This window comes from Nerophis ophidion, linkage group LG08 (genome assembly GCF_033978795.1).
Source record: "Nerophis ophidion isolate RoL-2023_Sa linkage group LG08, RoL_Noph_v1.0, whole genome shotgun sequence".
Lineage (NCBI taxonomy): Eukaryota > Metazoa > Chordata > Actinopteri > Syngnathiformes > Syngnathidae > Nerophis > Nerophis ophidion.
In genome coordinates this window covers 72,949,822-72,973,977 of record NC_084618.1, presented here as the reverse complement: position 1 = coordinate 72,973,977, position 24,156 = coordinate 72,949,822, and the positions used below count along the sequence as shown (strand labels likewise).

General features: G+C 40.0%; 1 protein-coding gene across 2 annotated transcripts in view; it reads left to right on the top strand.

Moving 5' to 3' along the window:
• Positions 1–12,533: 12,533 nt before the first annotated feature.
• Positions 12,534–24,156, top strand: part of LOC133558353 (zinc finger protein 385C-like) — a 79,706-nt gene continuing 68,083 nt past the window's right edge. Inside the window, exons 1-2 of one of the 2 annotated variants that reach the window (XM_061909664.1) lie at positions 12,534–12,861; positions 16,035–16,171. In XM_061909664.1, coding sequence (XP_061765648.1) covers positions 16,129–16,171 — 43 coding nt within the window. In that variant the 5' untranslated portion in view covers positions 12,534–12,861; positions 16,035–16,128. The remainder of the gene's footprint in view (positions 12,862–16,034; positions 16,172–24,156) is intronic. The other variant, XM_061909666.1, reaches the window with a different exon arrangement.

The following is a 24,156-nucleotide window of genomic DNA, read 5'->3' as shown; positions in this document are numbered from 1 at the left end:
CGTTGTAATAAGCGTCTGTGCCCACTAGATGGCAGCATTGCACTACAACCCTATAGAGGACGTTTCAATGTTTATTTGTTTTACATTCATTTGCATGTATTTCAGGCGAACCAATGTTGAAATATTTTTTTACATTTACATTATTTATTTTACATTTCACAATACTTGTAATTTGTCGCTTAATATTTTTTTTCGTTTGGAGGAGTTTGGTGTGGAAGAGTGGATGAAATTATGACCTGGGTCTTCTTTCGCAGCGCTTCTATCTTTGACTTCACAGATGGACATAAGTAATGGCCCAAGTGCCCCAATACTTTTGATCCATATGAATGAGAGTACTCGGGGCGGTATAGCTCAGTTGGTAGACCGAGCAACTCGAGGGTTCCAGGTTCGATCCCCGCTTCTGCCATCCTAGTCACTGCCGTTGTGTCCTTGGGCAAGACACTTTACTCATCTGCTGCCAGTGCCACCCACACCGGTTTAAAAATGTAACTTAGATATTCGGTTTCACAATGTAAAGCGCTTCGAGTCACTAGAGAAAAGCGCTATATAAATATAATTCAAATTAAATATTCCCTTGTACAATCGGGGATCTAACATGACTGGAAAGCAAAACATACATTTCACTTGCATCGACAAAACCAAGTCATGTCTCCGTGGGAATTTCTCTTTCAGGAAGACGGTCCTTTGGTTGCGATGGCGCATCATCAGACATTCTGCGCACACGGCAAATGTCTCTGGCAAAAGCAGGCTTTGTCCACAGCAAATCATTTCTCATTTGTGGAGCTGTCAATGAAAACCTGTCATTTCATGCTTGGCTCATGTGAATGGTGGCAGTGGAAGGAAGTGGGTTGACTGCCGGCTTCACTCAATCCATATTCATCGGTGATAATTGTTGTTTGTGTCCAATTTGCACAACAAACCAAGCCGGCAAATAAGTGGCCATCGTGGTTGTCATAACAACCAATTTACCCGCTATATGCAAATACAAAACACTGTTTCCAAATGTTCTATCTAATGGATTTTGTTAATCCTTTGCAGGGCTGGAAGGGAAAAAAAAGAATTGTCACGGACGACCAAGGGCGTGAGGACGCACTATCTGGATTGCGCAGTGTGTGCTTTGAGGTGTGTGTGCAGATAACATATCAGTGATACACCACAATAATCATCTCTTATCTATAATGAAACATCTCACTTTGTTGCCACCGTAGACCGTTTACTCAACTGCAGAGATTACCAGGCGTTTATAAAAGACGTTTTGCTTTTTTATGCAAAATATAATATTAACACCACATGGATTTTCTTTCACAAATATGCAGGACTTAATGTGCATATTTCCTTGCACTTTACAATCAAAGCTTAAATAATTCATTTTTTGATTCTATCAGCTATTTCCTCTTTTCAATTGCTGTTACTGTAAATTTTACTGTACGTGTGCTGATTTAATTAGTTTTAACACACATTCTTAAAGGGGAACTGCCCATTTTAAAAATGTTGCCTATCACAGCCCTTATGTAACACAAGAACACATATTTTTTGTTTGTTATGCATTCTCTTTCGTAATATACAGCAAGTAGAAGTTGCTCACAATGCCCTCCAAAAAAAACACCCCAAAACCGCCAACTATACTTTATTTACATCTCGTGACCTGAATATTAACCACGTATTAGCGATATTGTTATTATAATCACTAACGCAGACAAACTATTTTTAACAGCGCCGTGAATACAGAGAGCTAACAAACTTATGCTGCTATGTTAACATATTGAGCTGCTAAGTTTGTAAACTTAGAGGCATAAACCCAGAAGTTGGTCAACTTTGACATCCAATTTATACCCAGAGATGGCCAGAAAGACACAAAAAGATGTCCATTTTTTTGTGTGTTTTTTTTGTGAGGATCATGATTATTTTCTCATCCAAACAGGAGGATATGAATATCCGATCAGTTGGCATCCCAGTGAGAGCAGACATTGTACAGTAAAATTACTTCATGATGTTTGTAGTTTGTACAGTATATCTTGATTAGCAATTAGCAATAATGCTGCATGATGCTTATGCAACACTAGTGTTGTTTTTGAATGTAAAGGGAACATTGTGATACGTTTGTAAAATTAATACGTGGCCTTATGTTTAAAATGAGCAAAATACGTAAACATTACTGTCATGATTCGTTTCCGCATGATTTGGGTTTGATAGTTTTTCTGTTTTAGTTTGTTCCCTACGTGCACCCTTTCCTTGTTTTCTGTTAAATTCAATGGGCACTGATTATCCTCACCTGCTTTACTTTTGCAATTAGAGTTCCGGTTAATCACTCCCCTTTATAGTTTCCTGTCACCCAGAAGTATTGGTTTTGTCAATCTGTTATAATTTTCCACCACTAGGGGGGGATATTAGTTTCGATGTCATGATCAGACCCCAACCTAAAAGCCTCATATCAGTTTGGACCAAGATCTGATCATCTAAAGTGAATGAGTACCAATAGATACTGACCCACCCAGAAATTTAGGTTATTATCATCATTTCTACCAATTATGATCAAGATCTAAATTTGTAGAGCTGAGTTATAAATGTTGAAAGTTTTGTGGCGAGTCTGTTATGGTGGGGTTGCATGGTCATGCGCTGGTTGTTTCCCCAAAATGCTGATGGACGTTCGGAAGCAGTGTGCAAGTAAGAAAAAGGGATTATTATCATAATTAGGCAAGAATACAAAACATAGGAAAGTGTCGCTGGTACAGGAAGCTACAGAAAAACTAGCACAGGAATAAGGATCAAGAAACCAACCTAACGTGTTGCGTGAAGCAAAGTAAAACAACCAGACAGAGTGTGGCGAAAGGCAGGATTAAATAGCTCTCTGATTAGTGACCGGGAGCAGGAGGGCGTCCCGGCCACTAATCAGAGGCAGGTGAACATAATCAGCACCCATGGCAACAAGGAACACAAAAACAGGAGTGCTGAAACAGGACTAAGGGAATCCTAAAATAAACAAAACATGATCCAGGCTACGGATCATCACAGAATCATCAGATCAAAGTTTGGCGCCATAACACGCCCACATCCTAAGGCGTAACCCAAATTCCTCCGCAATTTATCATTGCCAGTCTGTCCAGTATCTGTCTTCGTTTTCTCAAAGTCCCAGGAGGAGTTTGCTTAAGTACGACCCCTGTTTTTGACCTAAACATGGGTCATTGGAAACAAGATGGCCGACTTCCTGTTTATTTTCAAATATAGGTTCTTGAGACATTTTTGTGCGTCTTAACATGATAGACGTCTCCAGCGATTCTCGTGACGATCCACGAGACTGGTGGTAGTGGCAAATTGTTCTTAATTTTAAAGGAGACGTTAGAGAGTCAATTTTGAAATGTTGTGTTTAGTAGCCACAACATAAAACCTTTTTCGCGCTGGCAAAAAAGTGGTGCGTTTTCATGTGTGTCAAGGGCCTCACAAATTGGATGGAATTTTGTAAAAAAAATAATGGACAGCACGTGTACTATAGGGCTCTCTCAACCTTTCCTGCTCAGTCCCTAATAAGAAATATACTTGAAAATTATCAATCAATCAATCAATGTTTATTTATATAGCCCCAAATCACAAATGTCTCAAAGGACTGCACAAATCATTACGACTACAACATCCTCGGAAGAACCCACAAAAGGGCAAGGAAAACTCACACCCAGTGGGCAGGGAGAATTCACATTCAGTGGGACGCCAGTGACAATGCTGACTATGAGAAACCTTGGAGAGGACCTCAGATGTGGGCAAACCCCCCCTCTAGGGGACCGAAAGCAATGGATGTCGAGCGGGTCTAACATGATACTGTGAAAGTTCAATCCATAGTGGCTCCAAGACAGCAGTGAGAGTCCCGTCCACAGGAAACCATCTCAAGCGGATCAGCAGCGTAGAGATGTCCCCAACCGATACAGGCGAGCGGTCCATCCTGGGTCCCGACGAGCGGTCCATCCTGGGTCTCGACTCTGGACAGTCAGTACTTCATCCAAATTAATAATTTTAGCCTTCCATTTCAGTTTTATTCTTTCCCCTTTACCGGTACTCGATTGTGATGGCATTCCCAAAAAAGTCCTCCCAATTGTAGGTTAAGTGTTTGCCGGATGTGTCTGTTGGTCAGACACAGTCACCTGTTGGTGTTTTATTGGTAATGCGCAAAGTGTTAGCACTCCATGTCTGCTTTTATGGTTTTCATCACTGTTATCAATCAATGTTTACTTATATAGCCCTAAATCACTAGTGTCTCAAAGGGCTGCACAAACCACTACGACATCCTCGGTAGGCCCACATAAGGGCAAGGAAAACTCACACCCAGTGGGACATCGGTGACAATAATGACCCAGTGGGACGTCGGTGACAATGATGACTATGAGAACCTTGGAGAGGAGGAAAGCAATGGATGTCGAGCGGGTCTAACATGATACTGTGAAAGTTCAATCTATAATGGATCCAACACAGTCGCGAGAGTCCAGTCCAAAGCGGATCCAACACAGCAGCGAGAGACCCATTCAGAGCGGAGCCAGCAGGAAACCATCCCAAGCGGAGGCGGATCAGCAGCGCAGAGATGTCCCCAGCCGATACACAGGCAAGCAGTACATGGCCACCGGATCGGACCGGACCCCTTCCACAAGGGAAAGTGGGACATAGAAGAAAAAGAAAAGAAATGACAGATCAACTGGTCTAAAAAGGGAGTCTATTTAAAGGCTAGAGTATACAAATGAGTTTTAAGGTGAGACTTAAATGATTCTACTGAGGTGGCATCTCAAACTGTGAGTACTGGAGCCCGAAATGAAAACGCTCTATAGCCCACAGACTTTTTTTGGGCTTTGGGAATCACTAATAAGCCGGAGTCCTTTGAACGCAGATTTCTTGCCGGGACATATGGTACAATACAATCGGCAAAATAGGATGGAGCTAGACCGTGAAGTATTTTATACGTAAGTAGTAAAACCTTAAAGTCACATCTTAAGTGCACAGGAAGCCAGTGCAGGTGAGCCAGTACAGGCGTAATGTGATCAAACTTTCTTGTTCTCGTCAAAAGTCTAGCAGCCGCATTTTGTACCAACTGTAATCTTTTAATGCTAGACATGGGGAGACCCGAAAATAATACGTTACAGTAATTGAGACGAGACGTAACAAACGCATGGATAATGATCTCGGCGTCTTTAGTGGACAAAATGGAGCGAATTTTAGCGATATTACGGAGATGAAAGAAGGCCGTTTTAGTAACGCTTTTAATGTGTGCCTCAAAGGAGAGAGTTGGGTCGAAGATAACACCCAGATTCTTTACCGTGTCGCCTTGTTTAATTGTTTGGTTGTCAAATGTTAGAGTTGTATTATTAAATAGAGTTCGGTGTCTAGCAGGACCGATAATCAGCATTTCCGTTTTTTTGGCGTTGAGTTGCAAAAAGTTAGCGGACATCCATTGTTTAATTTCATTAAGACACGCCTCCAGCGGACTACAATCCGGCGTGTTGGTCAGCTTTAGGGGCATGTAGAGTTGGGTGTCATCAGCATAACAGTGAAAGCTAACACCGTATTTGCGTATGATGTCACCTAGCGGCAGCATGTAGATGCTGAAGAGTGCAGGGCCAAGAACCGAACCCTGGGGAACTCCACACGTTACCTTAACGTAGTCCGAGGTCACATTGTTATGGGAGACACACTGCATCCTATCAGTAAGATAAGAGTTAAAGATAAGAGTTATCCTTCTGCGCTCACAAAAGAAAGAAAAGCACACTTGTAAAGTTAATAATTGAGATGTTTTCGCAATGTGCTTGTCGATTACTTTAAATTTGATTTTTGAAATTCCAGTTTAATCTCCGGATTGAACAACATTTAGGGTTTGCAAAAATATCCGCTGTATTTGCTGTATACAATTTCAGATTCTGTCTCTGTTGCCTTAATCAAACCTCAGGCTGCGGAGTCGCACAAAGGAAAATGTTGCTATAGTGACGTGTAAGTGGTCAGCTCCTTGGCAATGTGTGCAAAAAGGTACTTTGATAGTACGATGACAAAGAAGGAGCCAAGTGCTGCTGCTGAATTTGATGCTAAGTGCTTGCTGATTGGGGCTTCATGGAAATGCACCGAGCGTGCTTTGTTGCACCGTGGGAGGAGGCTCATTCTGACATGACCGTGTCTGCATTTTTTTGGCTTTAGATCCACAGAGACATTAAGTCGCGTGCCCGTTATTTTTAGGGTAAGCCGCCTTTACGCCGGGGGTCGAGCGGGCTGCCAAAAGGACGGCAATAAGAAGGACGGAGCTCAAAGTCCAAGTATGTTTCCACTGTACATCCGTCACCATGCGTCTGACAGCTGAGCCGCGGCGCACTTTTGCAGCCAGCAGGTTAGATGTTACCCTTCGTACTTTTTTAACACAGTGCGACAATGTTAATGGAGGCGGGGGTCTAAAGTGGGTGGGATGGCGCGATGATGGCTGGTGACAGGCCTCCCACTGCAGACAATAGGAGAGACAGGTGGGGCGGATTGGACGTGTCAGCATCGTACAACTTTTTCCTTTGGCCGCTTGACTAATTGATCATGAGTCAAAGTGTATTAGCATTATTTGAAGGCAGTTAACATACCTGTCAGTGTAAGGTATATGTTTGAATGAGGTCATTTGCACAGTGTCCTACTGAATATTTCTATTAAGATGCATGCATTACACGTATGTGCTCATGTACCTTGCTGGAATGTATACAGATGAATGTATATTTTATGTAATGAACATGTAATCTTAATTTATTTTATGGGATAATGCACTAAAAGCAATGTTTACAAATACAACCACTGGCGGCCAGACAAGAATAGTAAACATCACACACATGAGTTGGGTGTCCACAATTGTTTCCATTAAGGCAAAATTAAAAGATGCAGGGGCCATTTTTACATCCCTAATTTAGTTCAGAAAAAAATGTGTCACATATACTCTACATATATTTGAAGGGGAACTGCACTTTTTTTCATTGCACGTATCATTCACAATCCCTATGTAATACAAGAAAACATATGCATTTTTTTTTTTTTTATGCATTCTAATTCTTAAAATACAAGTACGAGGTGGCTAACAGTGCAGCTAATGGGAGTACTCTATTGCGCCCATCATGCCCTCCAAAAAAGCATCCGAAAACTGCCAGCCACACTTCATTTACATTTTGTGACCTCAATATTAACCAAGTATTGGCGGTACTGTTATGATAAGCGCAAACTTTTAGAAACTATTTTTAGTGGCGCCGTGATCACAGATGACTATTTTATGCAGCTACAGCTGCTGCGTTGACTCTATGTTGGCAAAACCAAATTCTTGGTAATAAATCATGCCTCTCACTTGTATAGGAGAAGGTTGTGGCCATAAATTGAGAAGTGTTTCAACTTCGACATTCCACTTAGAACCCCCCCCCCCCCCCCCAAAAAAAAAACCTCCCCTTTTTTTTGTTACCTGCGTGTGCACAAATGTGATTCATTCATCATCTAAACGGTAATATATGAACATCCCAGCAGTCGGCACGCCAGTGAGAGCAGAAATTGTACAGTAAGTGATTGTTTTATTATGTTTGTAGTTTGTATTCCTTATTTAGGGCTTAGCAACACTGCTACTTGATGCTTAGTGTTTCCCTGAAGCTTATTCTGTTTAGCACTCAACTTCTAAAACTTGTATCTCATCCTCCTTATATTCAGGCTGAAAATGAAAAGGTTCTGGATCATCATTTGTCCCAAAGTAATCGTTGTTGGCTCTCATGAAGTCTGCCATGATTAGTAGTAGTGTTGTTATTTTGCTGAAGAGAAAAGAGAATGTTGTGATGTTTCTGAAAATATAATACGCCTTTGTATGTTTGTTTAAAATGAGCTAAAATACGTAAATATTACATGTTGTTATAAATGTGCCTGTTACAACATTACATATATACTTTCATCATGTATATAAAAGGAGGAGGCGTTTGGATGTTTTTAACACGCTTTGGAGGCGGAATAGAGCGACTCTCATTGGATCCATTGTTATATGACTTTTGCTAGCTTTCATTTACGAGTTAAAATGCATTAAAATAATAAAAAAATATGCGTGTTTGTCTACATAAAGATTGGGAAGGAAATTTAAAAAAAATGTGCGGTTACCCTTTAAAGAAAAAATCTTTGCGTCATTCTTTGCTTTGTGTAGTTGTGTTATTAGTGTCAACACTCGTAGGGGCCTGATTTGCTAAGCGTTTGCGTGTACTAAAACACGTACAAACTTCATTGCACACACATGGCTGATCTACTAAACGTGTGCAAAGTGGATTGCGCCTGTTAGGTGAGCAGATTAAGGTGTGCAATTCATTTTGTGGGTCTGCAAAATATATGCTGATCATCAAAACGCTACAATACTGGGAAGAGAAAATGCAAATATAATTATTTAGCACGAGCAGCGTGATTTATCAACACTCATCACTGTTTTGCGAGACCTATTTTGCGTTTTGTTTAGCACATTCGGACATGCAAACTGACAGTTCCACACACGGCTGCAGGATTGGCGCTTGTATGTCAACATTTCGCTGCATTATTTTATAATCTTGTAGCTACTAGATGATTTATGGACTTATTAAAACTAATTTAATTTGTGCGTATTTTTTAATGACCTTTGTTTTTTTCACCTAGAACATATATTATTGAAGTGTTTTTTGTTTTTTTATGAATAAAACTTCTTTTAGTATGCTTTTTGTATCTTGAGTGGAGTCATTCCAGCCTCTCTTCAATGACCGCCCCTTGAGCTGTTAAAAAAAAAAGTGGTTTCATTGTAGATGCACTGCACAACTGCTTCAAAAATGCCCATAAAAAGTGGTAGATGTCTCTTGCATGTTTGAAAACACGGTAAATCGTCAAAGGTTGGAGCATAATTATATGAAAGTGCAGTAAATGAGAATTTATTTGTGGTGATGCCCCCTATTGTACAAGCAAAATCCTTTATTGAAAAAAGGTGGTTTGGTTAGTAGATGACACGCAGCACACCCACTCATAGTACACACTATTTTATAGATTGCACACGCTGTTTAGGGCGTGGTATTTGGATCTGAATAAATCCGGCCCATAGGGTTTCTGCATATGTTTCCATTTTCTGCTGTTATTTTCTTGTGTAATTGTTTTTTTTGCAATGTGTTGCAAGCCAAAAAAATTGGCCCCCAGGCCACGTTTGGGACTCTGAATGATGAGACCCCATACAAATACTCACCCTGGTGGCTGATTTAGGGTATGACGTTATATACATTGCACAGTGGCTTATATTGTAATACAATACAGTATTGACTGTAATGTATACTCCAGCCTTGTAGGTGGCAGTACCACTGAAAGTGGTTGTCACATTGTGGAACAACTAAAAAGAAGAAGCTACCTGACAATTACATTTCAAACAAAAATGTCATATAAAAAATATACAACATAAGGTGGCAAGAAATATGTCAATAATGAATAAAGTTATCCATGTACTGCACAAAAAAAATACACACATTACTGCTAGCTAGTTTTACCATATCTTGAGTTATTGTGTAGAAATATGGGGAAATAACTACAAAAGTACACTTAATTCACAAACTGTGCTAAAAAAAGAGTCAGTTAGAATAGTACATATAATTGGATATGGAACGACACAGGAGGTCCTTCATACCGACAGCCATCAGAATGTTTAATGTATACCGTATTTCCCTTCACCTGTCATCATTTTCAAAATGGAGGAGACTGATTTCAATACCGGTAATTTGAGAACGCATAAAGGGAAGAAGATTAAGAGCTGTTCAGTAGGATTTAAGGTCCAAGCTTATATCACACTCAAATTTTCACTATATACCTTTGGTATGTGCCGTAGTGAGAAGAGGTTTTAAAATGATTAGTGCATGCTTACTTTTACCGCATGCCTTTGGTAAGCGCAGGAGTGAGAAGAGGTTTTAAATTAATTAGCGACCCGGTGGCAATTCAAGGAAATACGGTATGTTCCTTCTTGACTGCACTTAAATGTAGAATATATGTAGAATATATTTATACTATTCATATATATTGTATATATATGGTATATGATGTATTTTATAATATTTATTATTATTATTTTCTATTGAAAGTGAACTGTGGTGCTGAATTTCCCCCAGGGATCAATAAAATACTTTACATTCTATTCTATTCTATTCTATTCTATTCTATTCTATTCTATTCTATTCTATATCAGTTCTTCTCCACAAAAGAAGAAAAATATAACATTACAGAAAAAGCTATTTTAAAAATGTTAGTATGCACGTACAACACTTAAAACCTTCAGTGTATCAGTATGTGGAATTAAAATATGGAATAAATTAAGTAAATAATGTACTAATTTAATTCAGTTTAAGAACCTGTTAAAACTCAAAGTGTTTTAAAAGTACAAAGAAAAAAATCCTGAAAAACATTGTATACTTTATTGAAAAATTAGATAATTTTATTCATCTTGTCATGTAATTTTCTTTTTTTTTTTTCTTCTTTTTTTGTTGTCCTGTCCAGCTTCTCAGGCAAATCATATAGTTGATGTAGATGCCCATATCGGCTGTTCAGATTTACTTTACAAAAGAGAAGTGTTTAATACTTCTGTTGTTGCCTCATTTCAATTTGACTTTATTAAATGTATTTATATTATCATTTGGTGCAGCCGGGCCGGAGCAGGAGGGGATAAAAGAGAAACAAAGGAAGACAGAGGGGGATTAGACAGAGAGACGAAAACAACAACATCAAACACAACAATAACAACAACAAAAACAATAGAACATCACCAGCACATACTGTAGGATATGTACAAATATGATCGTAAAAGTGATAGCAAAGAAGCAGTTAGCGAAATAAATAATATAGAAATGACAATAAGAATTTTTACACTACAACTGGAGCAATACAAATACCAATAGAAAAAGTACTATTGATCATGAGCAATACCAATAGTTTACCTCTATTATGAACAATACAGTTGTTCAAATGCAACAATACATTTACATGATGATAACTAGAGATTAAAAAAAAAAAGGTATACCGAAAAATGGAGGGGAAGAGAGAGAGGCAACCTATATTAAGCTTGTAGATTGTTATAGTATCAATGGGTTAAGCTTTGTCAGTGTGCCATGTGTTACCCAGTTTACTCTAGGGCAGGGGTGCCCATTACGTCGATCGCGAGCTACCAGTCGACCGCGGGGGGTGTGTCAGTCGATCTCCAGCCAGGCTTTTAAAAAAAATAGACCTAAAAATTAGTGATCATCAATCTTCACCAAGACGTCACTTAAATGACATTCACGGTACCGGAGGGTCTTGTGAGATGACGCTGGCTGCTGCAAGATCATTATTATGAAAATATGACCGAGAGGAAGGCGAGAAACTCTTTTTATTTCAACAGACTCTCGCGCCGTACCTTCCGTCAAAACTCTAAAGGCCGACCGCACATTTCCTATCTTCACAATAAAAGCCCTGCTTCATGCTGCCTGCGCTAACTAATTACAGAGTCTCGGAAAACTGGCGTGCACAAGCGATCCCTCAGAAAGCTGGCGTGCACATCACTTGTGCACGCCAGCTTTCCGAGACTCTTATTTTGTTAGCGCAGGCAGCATGAAGCAGGGCTTTTATTGTGAAGATAGGAAATGTGCAGTCGGCCTTTAGAGTTTTGACGGAAGGGACGGCGCGAAAGTCTGTTGAAATAAAAAGTGTTTCTCGCCTTCCTCTCTGTCATTTTTTCATAATAATGAACTGGCAGCAGCCAGCGTCATCTCACAAGACCCTCGGGTGCTGTGAATGTCAATCAAGCAAGCTACGGAATTCGCCGCCAATGTTTTTCTTGTAAAGTGTATGGAAGCTGGATGAATTAGATGCCAAAAACCAACCATTTTCATGTGGTATTGTACAGAAAGGACAACCTTTTTTCTCCTCCATTTGAAAATGTGGGCGTTATCATCATTACTGTCTGATTCCAATCAATGCAAGTCATCAGAATCAGGTAATACACCAACTTATATTCTTGTCTTCGTGAAAGAAAGACATCTATATGTGTTACACATGCTTGTATTATCATTAAACACATTTAACTTGTTTACAAAAATGTCTCTTTCATAAATAAATAAATATAAATGATATATATAAATGAGGTAGATCCCCTCGAGTTGGTCAATTGAAAAGTAGCTCGCCTGCAGAAAAAGTGTGGGCACCCCTGCTCTAGGGCAACAACATTGATATATGTTTGATGAAACGTGATTATGTGCATGAGTGTATGTATGTATGTGTACTTGTATATGTACAGAATGTGTATATGAATGTTTGTACAGTAAATGTATATGTACAGTATGTGTATGTTTGTTTGTACAGTGAATGTATATGTACAGTATGTGTATGTTTGTACAGTGAATTTGCGTGTAGATGGACGAACTTGAAGTATGTAGGTATGTACTGTATTTGTGTATGTATGTGGGAGCGTAGGTACCTATGTATATATGTTTGTATGTATGAATAACGGCATGTGTATGAGTATATGTGTGTTTGTATGTACAATATATTAGACTCCCAGTGTGCGTGGGAGCCAGAGTACGGCCCCAGCCGCCCAGAGAGCCCAACCTAAACAGCAGGTGTGGCGCCCAGGAAGCCAGGGACCACCGGCCCCATGCAGCCAGGCCGGCCAGCGACGGGAACCCCCGGAGCCCGGCCCACTACGCCACCCGGAAGAGCCAGCAGCAGGCCGCAGATAGACGCGCCCGGCAGAAGATAGGGCGGACGGCCAGACCTCAAGCCAGTGAGAGACCACCCCCCACCCATGCAAAAAGGCGGGACGCCCCGCCTGGGAGTACCCAGAGACTCCCCGCAACCGGACAGGAAGACCGCCCCGGCCCCACCAGCACCCGGGTAATGTAATTTTCAACCTATTTAACTATTTAATGAGAATGTTATTATTTATTATTCGTGAAGTAAATTGTGTATAAATGGAGAACATGAAGTGAATATATGTTAGTAATTAATAAGAATTAGAAACGGGTACCTTGGGATAAAATACTCCTTTTCAAACTGAAAAAATGTAACTGTATAAATGTTGTAAATAAACTTAAACCATAACGAATGGTGAGAAGCAGTTGGTTGTGTTGACGACTGAACAGTTTACCCCAAATTTTGGCGAAAAAGTTGATGAAGGTGGTCGTGTGTGCGTATGGAGGTGGAGGAGTTATCCATCCATCCATCCATTTCCTACCGCTTATTCCCTTTCGGGGTTGCGGGGGGGCTGGCGCCTATCTCAGCTACAATCGGGCGGAAGGCGGGGTACACCCTGGACAAGTCGCCACCTCATCGCAGGGCCAACACAGATAGACAAACAACATTCACACACTAGGGCCAATTTTTAGTGTTGCCAATCAACCTATCCCCAGGTGCATGTCTTTTGAAGTGGGAGGAAGCCGGAGTACCCGGGGAGAACATGCAAACTCCACACAGAAAGATCCCGAGCCTGGGATTGAACCCAGGACTGCAGGACCTTCGTATTGTGAGGCAGACGCACTAACCCCTCTTCCACCGTGATGCCCGGTGGAGGAGGTATGTTTTATGTTATTTATTTACACAAAGGCTTTAGATCAGGGGTGTCACACATACGGCCCGGGGGCCGGATCAGGCCCGCGAACAGGTTGAATCCGGCCCGCGGCAAGAGTCATGCTAAGTATAAAAATGAACCTGAAATTTTTGAATGAAAGAAACAGCTGTTGTAAATGTGTCTACTGGATGTCACAATAGCAATTATTTGCATCATTGTAGATGATGCTACATATGTACAAAATAAAAAACATGACATTAGTACATCAGTCGAAGAAAATGATTAAACTACGTAAATAACATACTGTAATTTGATTTTAATATAATTTTTTTATCTTGATAGATTGAAAATCAACACCAATGAGTTAACTGATGAACAGTATCACATGATTTATTAAGAAAATATAAATAATGACAAATTAAAGGCCTACTGAAACCCACTACTACCCACCACGCAGTCTGATAGTTTATATATCAATGATGAAATATTAACATTGCAACACATGCCAATACGGCCTTTTTAGTTTACTAAATTACAATTTTAAATTTCCCGGGAGTTTCGTCTTGAAAACGTTGTGTAATGATGACGTGTACGCAAGACGTCACGCATTTTTAGGAAGTATGAGCGCTACGCACACACACAGCTAAATGTCCTCCGCTTTAACGGCATAATTATACAGTTTTTTGGAGATCTGTGTTGCTGAATCTTTTGCAATTTGTTCAATTAATATTGGAGAAGTCACAGTAGAAAGATGGAATTGGGAAGCTTTAGCCTTTAGCCACACAAACACACGGTGATTCCTTGTTTAAAATTCCCGGAGGTGAAAATTTACTATGGATCAGAGCGCGGTCAAGAGAACATGAATCCAGACCAGATGTCAACCAGGTTTCGGTGAGAAAATTGTGGTTAAAAAGTCACTTCTTACCGGAGAAAAGCTGAGCTTGTGCCGTCCATGAAGCTGCCGTAGACTTCCGTGAGACACTGCGCGTCAAAACACCCGTGGAGACACCCTTCCGACTATCAGGTCATATTTAACTCACAATAGAAAAATAAGGGATTTCCCAGAATTATCCTAGTAAATGTGTTTAAAAACATCAGAATCCGTCCTAATGCATTTGCGTTTTTTTTTTTTAATCCGTCGCTATCAATATCCTCAAACACGAATCTTTCATCCTCGCTCAAATTAATGGGGAAATTATCGTTTTCTCGGTCCGAATAGCACTTTTTGTCCGAGGCTCCCATTAAAAACAATGTGAATATGTTAGGAGCCCCCACACTTGCTACGTCATCGTCTGCGACTTCCGGTAGAGGCAGGGCTTTTCTCTTAGCACCGTAAGTTGCGAACTTTATCGTGGATGTTCTCTACTAAACCCTATCAGCAAAAATATGGCAATATCGCGAAATGCTCAAGTATGACACAAAGAATGAACTAGCTATCCCCGTTTGAATAAGAAAATCTCATTTCAGTAGGCCTTTAAAATAAAATACTATTTTACTTAAGATGTGACTTTAAGGTTTTACTACTTACGTATAAAATACTACACGGTCTAGCTCCATCCTATCTTGCCGATTGTATTGTACCATATGTCCCGGCAAGAAATCTGCGTTCAAAGGACTCCGGCTTATTAGTGATTCCCAAAGCCCAAAAAAAGTCTGCGGGCTATAGACCGTTTTCCGTTCGGGCTCCAATACTCTGGAATGGCCTCCCGGTAACAGTTCGAGATGCCACCTCAGTAGAAGCATTTAAGTCTCACCTTAAAACTCATTTGTATACTCTAGCCTTTAAATAGACTCCCTTTTTAGACCAGTTGATCTGCCGTTTCTTTTCTTTTTCTTCTATGTCCCACTCTCCCGTGTGATCCGGTGGCTATGTACTGCTTGCCTGTGTATCGGCTGGGGACATCTCTGCGCTGCTGATCCGCCTCCGCTTGGGATGGTTTCCTGCTGGCTCCGCTGTGAACGGGACTCTTGCTGCTGTGTTGGATCCGCTTTGGACTGGACTCTTGCGACTGTGTTGGATCCATTATGGATTGAACTTTCACATGTTAGACCCGCTCGACATCCATTGCTTTCCTCCTCTCCAAGGTTCTCATAGTCATCATTGTCACCGACGTCCCACTGGGTCATTATTGTCACCGAAGTCCCACTGGGTGTGAGTTTTCCTTGCCCTTATGTGGGCCTACCGAGGATGTCGTGGTGGTTTGTGCAGCCCTTTGAGACACTAGTGATTTAGGGCTATATAAGTAAACATTGATTGATTGATTGATATTAACCGCAACATTATGATTTGTACATTTTAAGAATGTGCTCTTTCTATTTTTAAACAAATAAAACAATATGAAGTTGTCTTTATTTTTAAGTTATCGTTCCGTCATTTTACCAGTCTGGCCCACTTGGGGGTAGCTTTTTCTCCATGTGGCCCACCCGATGTAAAATAAGTTTGAAACCCCTGCTTTAGATATTCATTGACTTGTCATCTCTCTCTCTTTCTCTCTCACAGACTATCTGGGACCAGGAGAAGGAGGACGGGGGGAGGAGGAGGAAGAGGAGGAGGAAGCCGCCTGCCTTCAGTGAGCGCGCTCCGTTGAGAGGAAATGGACGTCAGCAGCGGGGAAGCAGAAGAGCCACCTTGTGCAGGTAGGAATAACCTTCTTTTTCATGTTCATTTCTTATTTTTACATTTGAAAGTATTACAGCGGAGGTTATTTTGATCCAAAAAGTGTCTCAAACCTACACACATGTACACAATAATAATAAGCGGAGAAATAATTAAGGAATGGCACACGTGATTTCTTGGAAAGTTCTCGAAGGGCCTAAAAAAATTTTTTTTAATAAAACCTTTTTATTGTGAAGTAATGTGGAGAGATTTTAAATTAGTTCAATATACAATTAAAAGACACGAGTGGTTATCAGACAACTTGTTTTAGAGAGAAACCTGTCTTTAATGAAAGATGCTAATGTTTTGGCTAATGGTGCAAGTCGGTCAAGATGTCACCTGCCTTCTTGTTGTCATCACATTGTTGGTATTGACACGATAACAACGAAACATGTAAATACATGGATAGTATTGCGGATACTGTTCAATTAAATTTTTTTCATTTTACAGTCTAAAAAAAGGCGAACTAAAACATTTGTATCGACACTTGCTTGTGAACAATTCCACAATATCAACTAAATGATAAAATCATTCCCGTTAATTACATAACATTTTTTAAGCAAAATAAGTCAACTAGCATTGGCTCTTATTCAAATGCCTTCAATGTCCAATAGTCTGTTCCCTGAGTTTTAAAACAACATATTGGTATGTACAGTAACAATGTATTTGAACATCACAGTTAATAAAAACACATTTTTGTGAAAATAACCATATTTCTCATCAGGATGGTGTCGATCCGATACCACACTTGGATCAATATTGTCAATATTTGTATCACAGCTGACTTTTACGTCAATTTAGATGTACATTTGATGGATCACAAATTTTACAACTGCATGCCCTGTGTCGGCCTACAAGAATAGATAATAAATTATATTTTTTTTACATTACATATACATTTCACAATATAGATAATTGTGCTAGCTGTGTTAGAAAATGTGGTAAATACCTTTGGCTTTCCTATTTATGGCTATGGGTTACTAACATATACCTTTTTTGTCGATGATTATGATTTTAAATTTTAAAAAAATCAGTGCGATATTAGAATTATTCATTCATTATTGCAATTTTTGTTTCAATGCTGCTTGGTCTTTTTTCCCCCGTAATGAGGACCCTAATTGTAAGCTTGGTGAGGAGTGTATCAATTACATGTTGTTTTTTTGTACTTTCTGGACAAATCAATATTTGGTTGTAATATTTATACATTTAATTCATAAGCACTTTGCTTGAAACTCAAAAAGACTTAACAAAGGACAGACAGAATCAACATATAGAATTATAACAATTCTGTAATGCTATAAAATATCGACAAAAATGGCATCATCCTCTCCAAATCTCAACTAAATAGGTAAAACGTGGGAAAAAATGGTTTTATCAATGTTTATGATTCCAATTCTGCATGTTTACATTTATTGCTTTGTTTGCTACGTTGGGTTGCGTTGACGTCGGGATGCCGCTGTGGCTTACTGAGCGTGGAATTGATTCAAGCAGGAGAAGGCCCACTTAAGCACCCCACTCTGGCCACATCATCATCTCCCGCATCCTCTTTTAAATGACCTTCCTCTCCTCCGTCATCCTCCGCGTCGGCTTCAAACCTAAATGGCTCCAAATGACGCCCGCCTGTTGTTCGGAAAGGAGTAATTTTTTCCCCACTGTGAACAAAAGGTCCTTGATTCATCAAATCCCGTGCCTTCCCGCTGCCCACTCCTTGGAGTGATGCTTTAATTTTCACCAACTGTTTCACCTTTCTTGTGCGAGTCTTTGGGGGCTTAGGTGTGCCCACATAAGGGCCGGATTCCCACCACTTGAAAATGACTCTTTAAAATATTTTTTTTCAAGCACAGAATCTCCTTTACGCCTTATCTGTCTCCATGAGGATGGCCTATATATACACAAACAATTTATCTTTATGTTCTATTCATACATGAATGACTCACTGTGGATTTTATATACTTGCAGCCATTTTTTACCCTTGCTCAGAAATCATAAATATACTTTTTGAATCCTGCAGGGCTTTTTTCGGCTCATTTGCATCAAAATGGATTTGTGAAAATGTGCGTGATGAGTTCACGCTGCTAATTAAATGTCTTATATCTTGTGTGTTGCAGATTTGCTGAAACACAATTTTTGGTCATGAGCTTAAGTTTTTTTTTTTGTTTGTTTTTTAAACTGGTCCGCAGAATGTTTTAAGGCTTTATTATGATATTAAAAGAGATTCTCCTGAAAACCAATGTCCTCTGCAGGGGATATTTGTCTTTTGCATAACAAGAGTTGTTTTTTTCCTGAAATCTGTAACCCTTACAAAGGAAATCAACCAAAAGCTAATGTTTCTCTTTATTTCCTGAACTGCAGGTTTAGAATAAAATCACAATATAATACATATAATTTCTATTTGTAACAACATATATAGACTTAGACAAACTTTAATGATCCACAAGGGTAATTGTTCCACATAGTAGCTCAGTTACAAAGGATGGAAAGGATAATGCACACAAGGGCACAAAAAGAGGGCAAAAACAAAGGTATAAAGTAGAGTGAAAATGTACCATAGTAGCAATATAACATATGTAATATTTACATATTATATATACAGTATATAATATTTACTGATATATTATTGTATAATATATACGATATATAACAAATCCCAAGTACCAAGTACAATATTACAGCTGCAGCAAAACAAAGGGCGGCATAAAATATGACATTATAAACAAAGAGAGGTAGCTAACATAGAAGCTGTCAGGTAAAAGACAAATATCATCTATAGCTGTATGGCACGCGTCTATTAGACCGGAGAGAGTTATTAAAAATGATATTGTATGTGTTTATTTCACGTCTTCTGGCCGTGATTTTGTTTTTGAATGAAAATGCAAAAAGTCAGTTATCAAGCGTTTGACACACTTTCTCATGTATTGCATGAGAAGATGTGTCCAAACTTTAGACTGGACGGTACACGTGTTCTGCCTTCTCACTTTCCGCAATCCCGAAAAGGTGACATTGACAGATGGCTTCTATATGCCCAAACAGTCGTGATGAACATCCTACTCCAACTTTCGGAGTGCTTTGGAATACGACTTCCGCCCCTCAGTCTCAGTGAAGAACATCATCTGTGAAATTGAGACTAACCAAGTGGAACAGGATTGCGATGGGAGCAGCTTGAGCTGCAGCCCACCACCCCCTCCCGTCGCAGCATATTATAGACTCATGATCACATGCCATTCTGGAATTATACTCGAAAATGTGTGAGTAAATTCTTATTTATGGTCATTTGAACTTTGGTATTGAACTTAGGTAAGGCAAGACAGGGCACTTGCTTAAGTCGCCGATTGACAGGAGGGTGCACACAAACACTATGTTGGAATTGTTCATCCACCCTTGTGCCTGGAGCAGCCATTTTCTGTCATGGCGCGTGCTTCGTCGACCGCACCCCCCTTGCGGCATTGCGAATTTTCTCCCAAGATGTCCTGATGGTAGGAAAGCACAATGGAGTCATTACCTATAATTAAGACCAAAAAACACTTTATGATCGGTGTCAAAAAAAATGAATTTCGAATGGAGTGCGAGCGAAATGACACGCTTGGATCGGGCGCCGCCTTATCTCGCTTCCCCCCACTCCACCACCTCGGACGAGCCCAAATGGATTTTTGTGTTGAGGCTCCCTTCAGAGATTGTAATGACTCGTCTTTGGGGCTATGTCATCACAAGTCACATGACATCGCCCCACAACCCCCACCCCCACCACAGTGGCCTCAACCTGCCTAAGCACTGATAACTGTGATCTTTATTCTTGCTGCTCAGAAGCAAAGATATAGAGCGGACACCCCGCCCCCAAATAAACCTCTGCAGTGGGGAAAAAACAAAGCGCGGCGAATGGGAATTGCAGCCACCGTTTTGTTTTTTGAATTTTTTGCTTCAAATTTACAAAATTGTCTATTATTTAGGCATTCTGATCAAAGCAGATGCACAGTAAAGCCGCATAGTTGCCAGTTGTGCCCCAAAGCACCATCCAATGGTGAAATAATTGTGCCATTCAACTATGAGTTCTATTGGCTTTTTTTTTTCAAGCCCAACACAAAAGACTGGCCCTGCAGACGAAATTAAATGGTCATTAAATTAGGGAGTCATTACCGCATTCACTGCTCTACTGATTTTTTTGGCCACCTTTTTTTTTTTAAGCGTAGCCATGACTGAATGCACACTTAGCTGGACTTTTTTGTTAAATGGCCCCTTATAATTATCATTTATCCATTTAAAAAAAAAAAAAACAGATTTTTGTTTCCACCACATATACTGTATATTTTTAAATCTGTGATTGCAGTTATTTTTTTTTTACAAGCAACCAGTCAAAATTTGACTAATATCTCGATAAAACCCAGAGTAAGCATATACTACCGGCCTTTAATTACAATAATCTGCTAGTAGCTGATAAGAATTGGACTCGATCGTACTGCTTTGTGTACTGGAACAGCAACACATTTTGTACTTAACCTCAACCACCTTAAGAAACCGGTGAGATAATTCAAACAATTAAGCCCATTTACCCAGAGAGTGAACCTAATTAAAAAATCAATCCAATTTAGCCTGTCAGGGCTACCAAAAGGAGTCCACATAGATAAGGAATTAACAGGATGGAGCCTTTCTGAGGATGAGAGATCTTATCTGTTAGCATCCAGAAAAAGAAATATTGGATTTCCTCACCTTGTGATCCAGTTTTCACTGAAGGGTAGGGTAAATTCATCCATTTGGATAATATTTTTTGGATGGGGCAGAATAACCTAAAACATACATGCATACATGTCTATGATTAATTTATTTCCAAATTTTGAGCATTTGGGGACTGATCTACTAAAGGCTTGCGTGTACCAAAACACATGCTGATCTACTAAATGTGTGCAAAGTGGGTTGCATCTGTTAAGTGAGCAGAATAAGGTGTACAATCCATTTTGTGTCTCTGTCTACATTATTATGCAAAATATATGATGCTCACCAAAACATCTACAATACTGGGAGGAGAAAATGCAAAAATAATTATTTAGCACACGCAATGTGAATAAACAACGCTCATCGCTGTATTTGCCGTTTTATTCAGCATGTGTCAGAAGGACGCGCAAAAACTGAGGGATCGGTGCTCACACTGCACAGACCGACCAGATGTCAGGCTTGTCACTGACAATTTGGCTGTTTTAGTTTTCCCTCTGTGTTTTATTTCCTGTCAGGGCTCTTATTTTGGTTCAGTTTCCTGCTTGTCTCCCTGAGCGCTGTTTTCCTTCACCTGTCCCTGAGCGGCAGTCTGGCACACCTGGTGGCAATTGCCAATAAGGCCACTATTTAGACCTGTCTCGCCCTCCAGTCAGTGCTGGAGTATTGTAAGCTACTACCTGTATGCTGTGTACTGTTTGCTGGTTGCTGCTCGCTGATTCCAGTTCACCTGTTTTCCTGGTATCCTGTTTCCTGTCTCCTAGTTCCTGGTCTGTGTTTTTCCCGCATTTTTTGGACATTAAATTGAAAACATTTTTTTTGTAAACGTTTTCCTGCACCAAGCCTGCCATCTCTGCATCTAGGGGTTTGTCACCACCTGTACCTGACACCCTAATTCTCTGTCCTACGTGGTTGTGTGTGTGTCAACATTTCGGTGGACTGTAAGAAATAAAAATCCATCCATCCATTTTCTACCGCTTGTCCCTTTCGGTGTCGCAGGGGGTTGCTGGAGCCTATCTCGGCTGCATTCGGGCGGAAAGCGGGGTACACCCTGGACAAGTTGCCACCTCATATTTGACATATTGTTTATTCAGCAATTTTATAATTTTATTGCTGTTGGAGAAGCAACGAACAATTTGCAGTCATTTTGATGTGATAGAACAGGGGTGTTAAAGTCCTTTTTGCTCAGGGGCCGCATGGAGGCAAATCTGTGCACACTGCGGGCTATTAAAATCATGGCATTACAAATTAAAAAAATTAAGACAACTTCAGATTGTTTTCTTTGTCTTACTTTGGCCAAAAATAGAACAAACTCATACTGAAAATATTAGAATGAAAATATAAAAAATAAATACTGGCAGCGGTAAAGTATAGATCCATGAAGGAAAGAAGAAAGTGAAGGAATGTTTATAAATGAATACATGTACATATGCATAAACATTTGTTTTCTTTTGTATAAGTAATTATGTCCATAAAAGTTATGAACAGAAGTTTATGACAACCTTTTTCCAAAACACAATATAGAATGTGAGATATAACAGGATAATGCATACATTTATCATTTTGTTTTCAAAACTGTTACAAAAATGGGGGACCGCAAAAATGTACTGTGGGACCCCATTTTTATGACTTGATAGGCTCCCTGGGACCCCATTTTGAAAATTCCTAGCGCAAACACTGATTGAGTATTGGTGCGTGCAAAACAACCGCAGGCAGCTGTGGCCTGCGGGCCGGATCTAATACTAATCAAATATCACCCCGGGGGCCATAGATAATTCATTCACGGGCCGGATCTGACTCGCGGGCCTTGACTTTTACACCCCTGTGATATAATCTACTTTGCTAATACAATGCTAATACTAGCTTGCCAAATTGCTATTATATGCTAACAATACCTAAAGCTAATGCGCGTGCATGTGTTACGTGCGTACGAAATTATGTCATTACGTACAAGAAGCCATAAGAGCGTGGGATATTGTCGCCCTCTTGGCATCTCTGTAAATTTTCCAAACCGCCACTTTTTGGGGCGAATTTAAATAAATTTAATAAATTAAATTGATGCGTTTGCTGGGGTTCTTTTTAATGATGTGCGTTTTTTTTTTTGGGGGGGAAATATATTATTATATTACCATAATATACTTTGTACATAAAAATACGTCTTTCCTTGTGTACTTTCTCACGTTTTAGCCATTCCAGACTAACAAAGGCGTTTGTAATGCAATCCACAGGCTCGTCCACCGAATAGAAAATTGTCAGAAAGTGTCCGTGTGCATATCGCAATTGCATATTGCGATTCAGAAAAAGTGTCACAGATTATAGATGTGTCCTGCTGGTTCAACACATTGCCACATATTTAAATAAGGCGGTCAGCACCACTTTTCAATTGCACACACAGTATTAGTAGATTACAAGCAACATGCCAAGTAACCACTATTTAGTTTTTTGTGCATGCTGGTTAGCGTGTGGTATTTGGATCTTTGTAAATCAGGCCTTTTGTCAGCTGTAAAACAGAACTGAGGCTATTTTTGGGGTAAATATATCAAATAAAAAATATATATTATATATTGGCCTACATTAGAGTAGTTTTAATATCTGTAAAGTACAAAATGTATCAAAGTGGCCCCTGCATACAATTTTTCTGTATGTAGCCCTCCCCGGAAAATCTTTGGAACCCTGGACTAGACTAAGGCTAGACAAACTACATGGAAAATCACCCTTTTTTTGTCATCCTACTTAGTCATCCCTGCCTCCAAGTTGCCTTCCTCCCACCTCCTATCACTTTGCATGCAAAGCATACGGCTCGCTTGGCATGCCATTCAGGAGTTGTTTTGTATTTTTTAAAAGTTCCAGGAAAAAATGGCTCGGAGCGGAATCTAACCATCCACTCGTTGAGTGGGACGGAGGCGGAGATGTCATGTGTCCTCCGCGCTCGCAGCCACCCATTATCAGCATCAGGCAGTCGGCGTGTTTCCGAGCGCTGTCAAGGAGCGCCAAAGCAGACGAGACAGGAAGTGTCATAACCCTGCTATGCCCTGAGATTGTTTCCAAATGTAAACACGTGTTCACACTCTTGTATCAATGCCAAGAACACTCGGATACTTCTTGGCTGGAAATCCCGCGAAAGGCTCTCTGGGATTTAAATATTCACAACTAATAATGGACCAAGTGTCTTACTCAGTATCGACAGTTGGTAGTGTGATGTTTGAAGTTTTAATCTGTCCATCAGTCATGATTATAATAAGAGGATACACTCACACTGTCCACA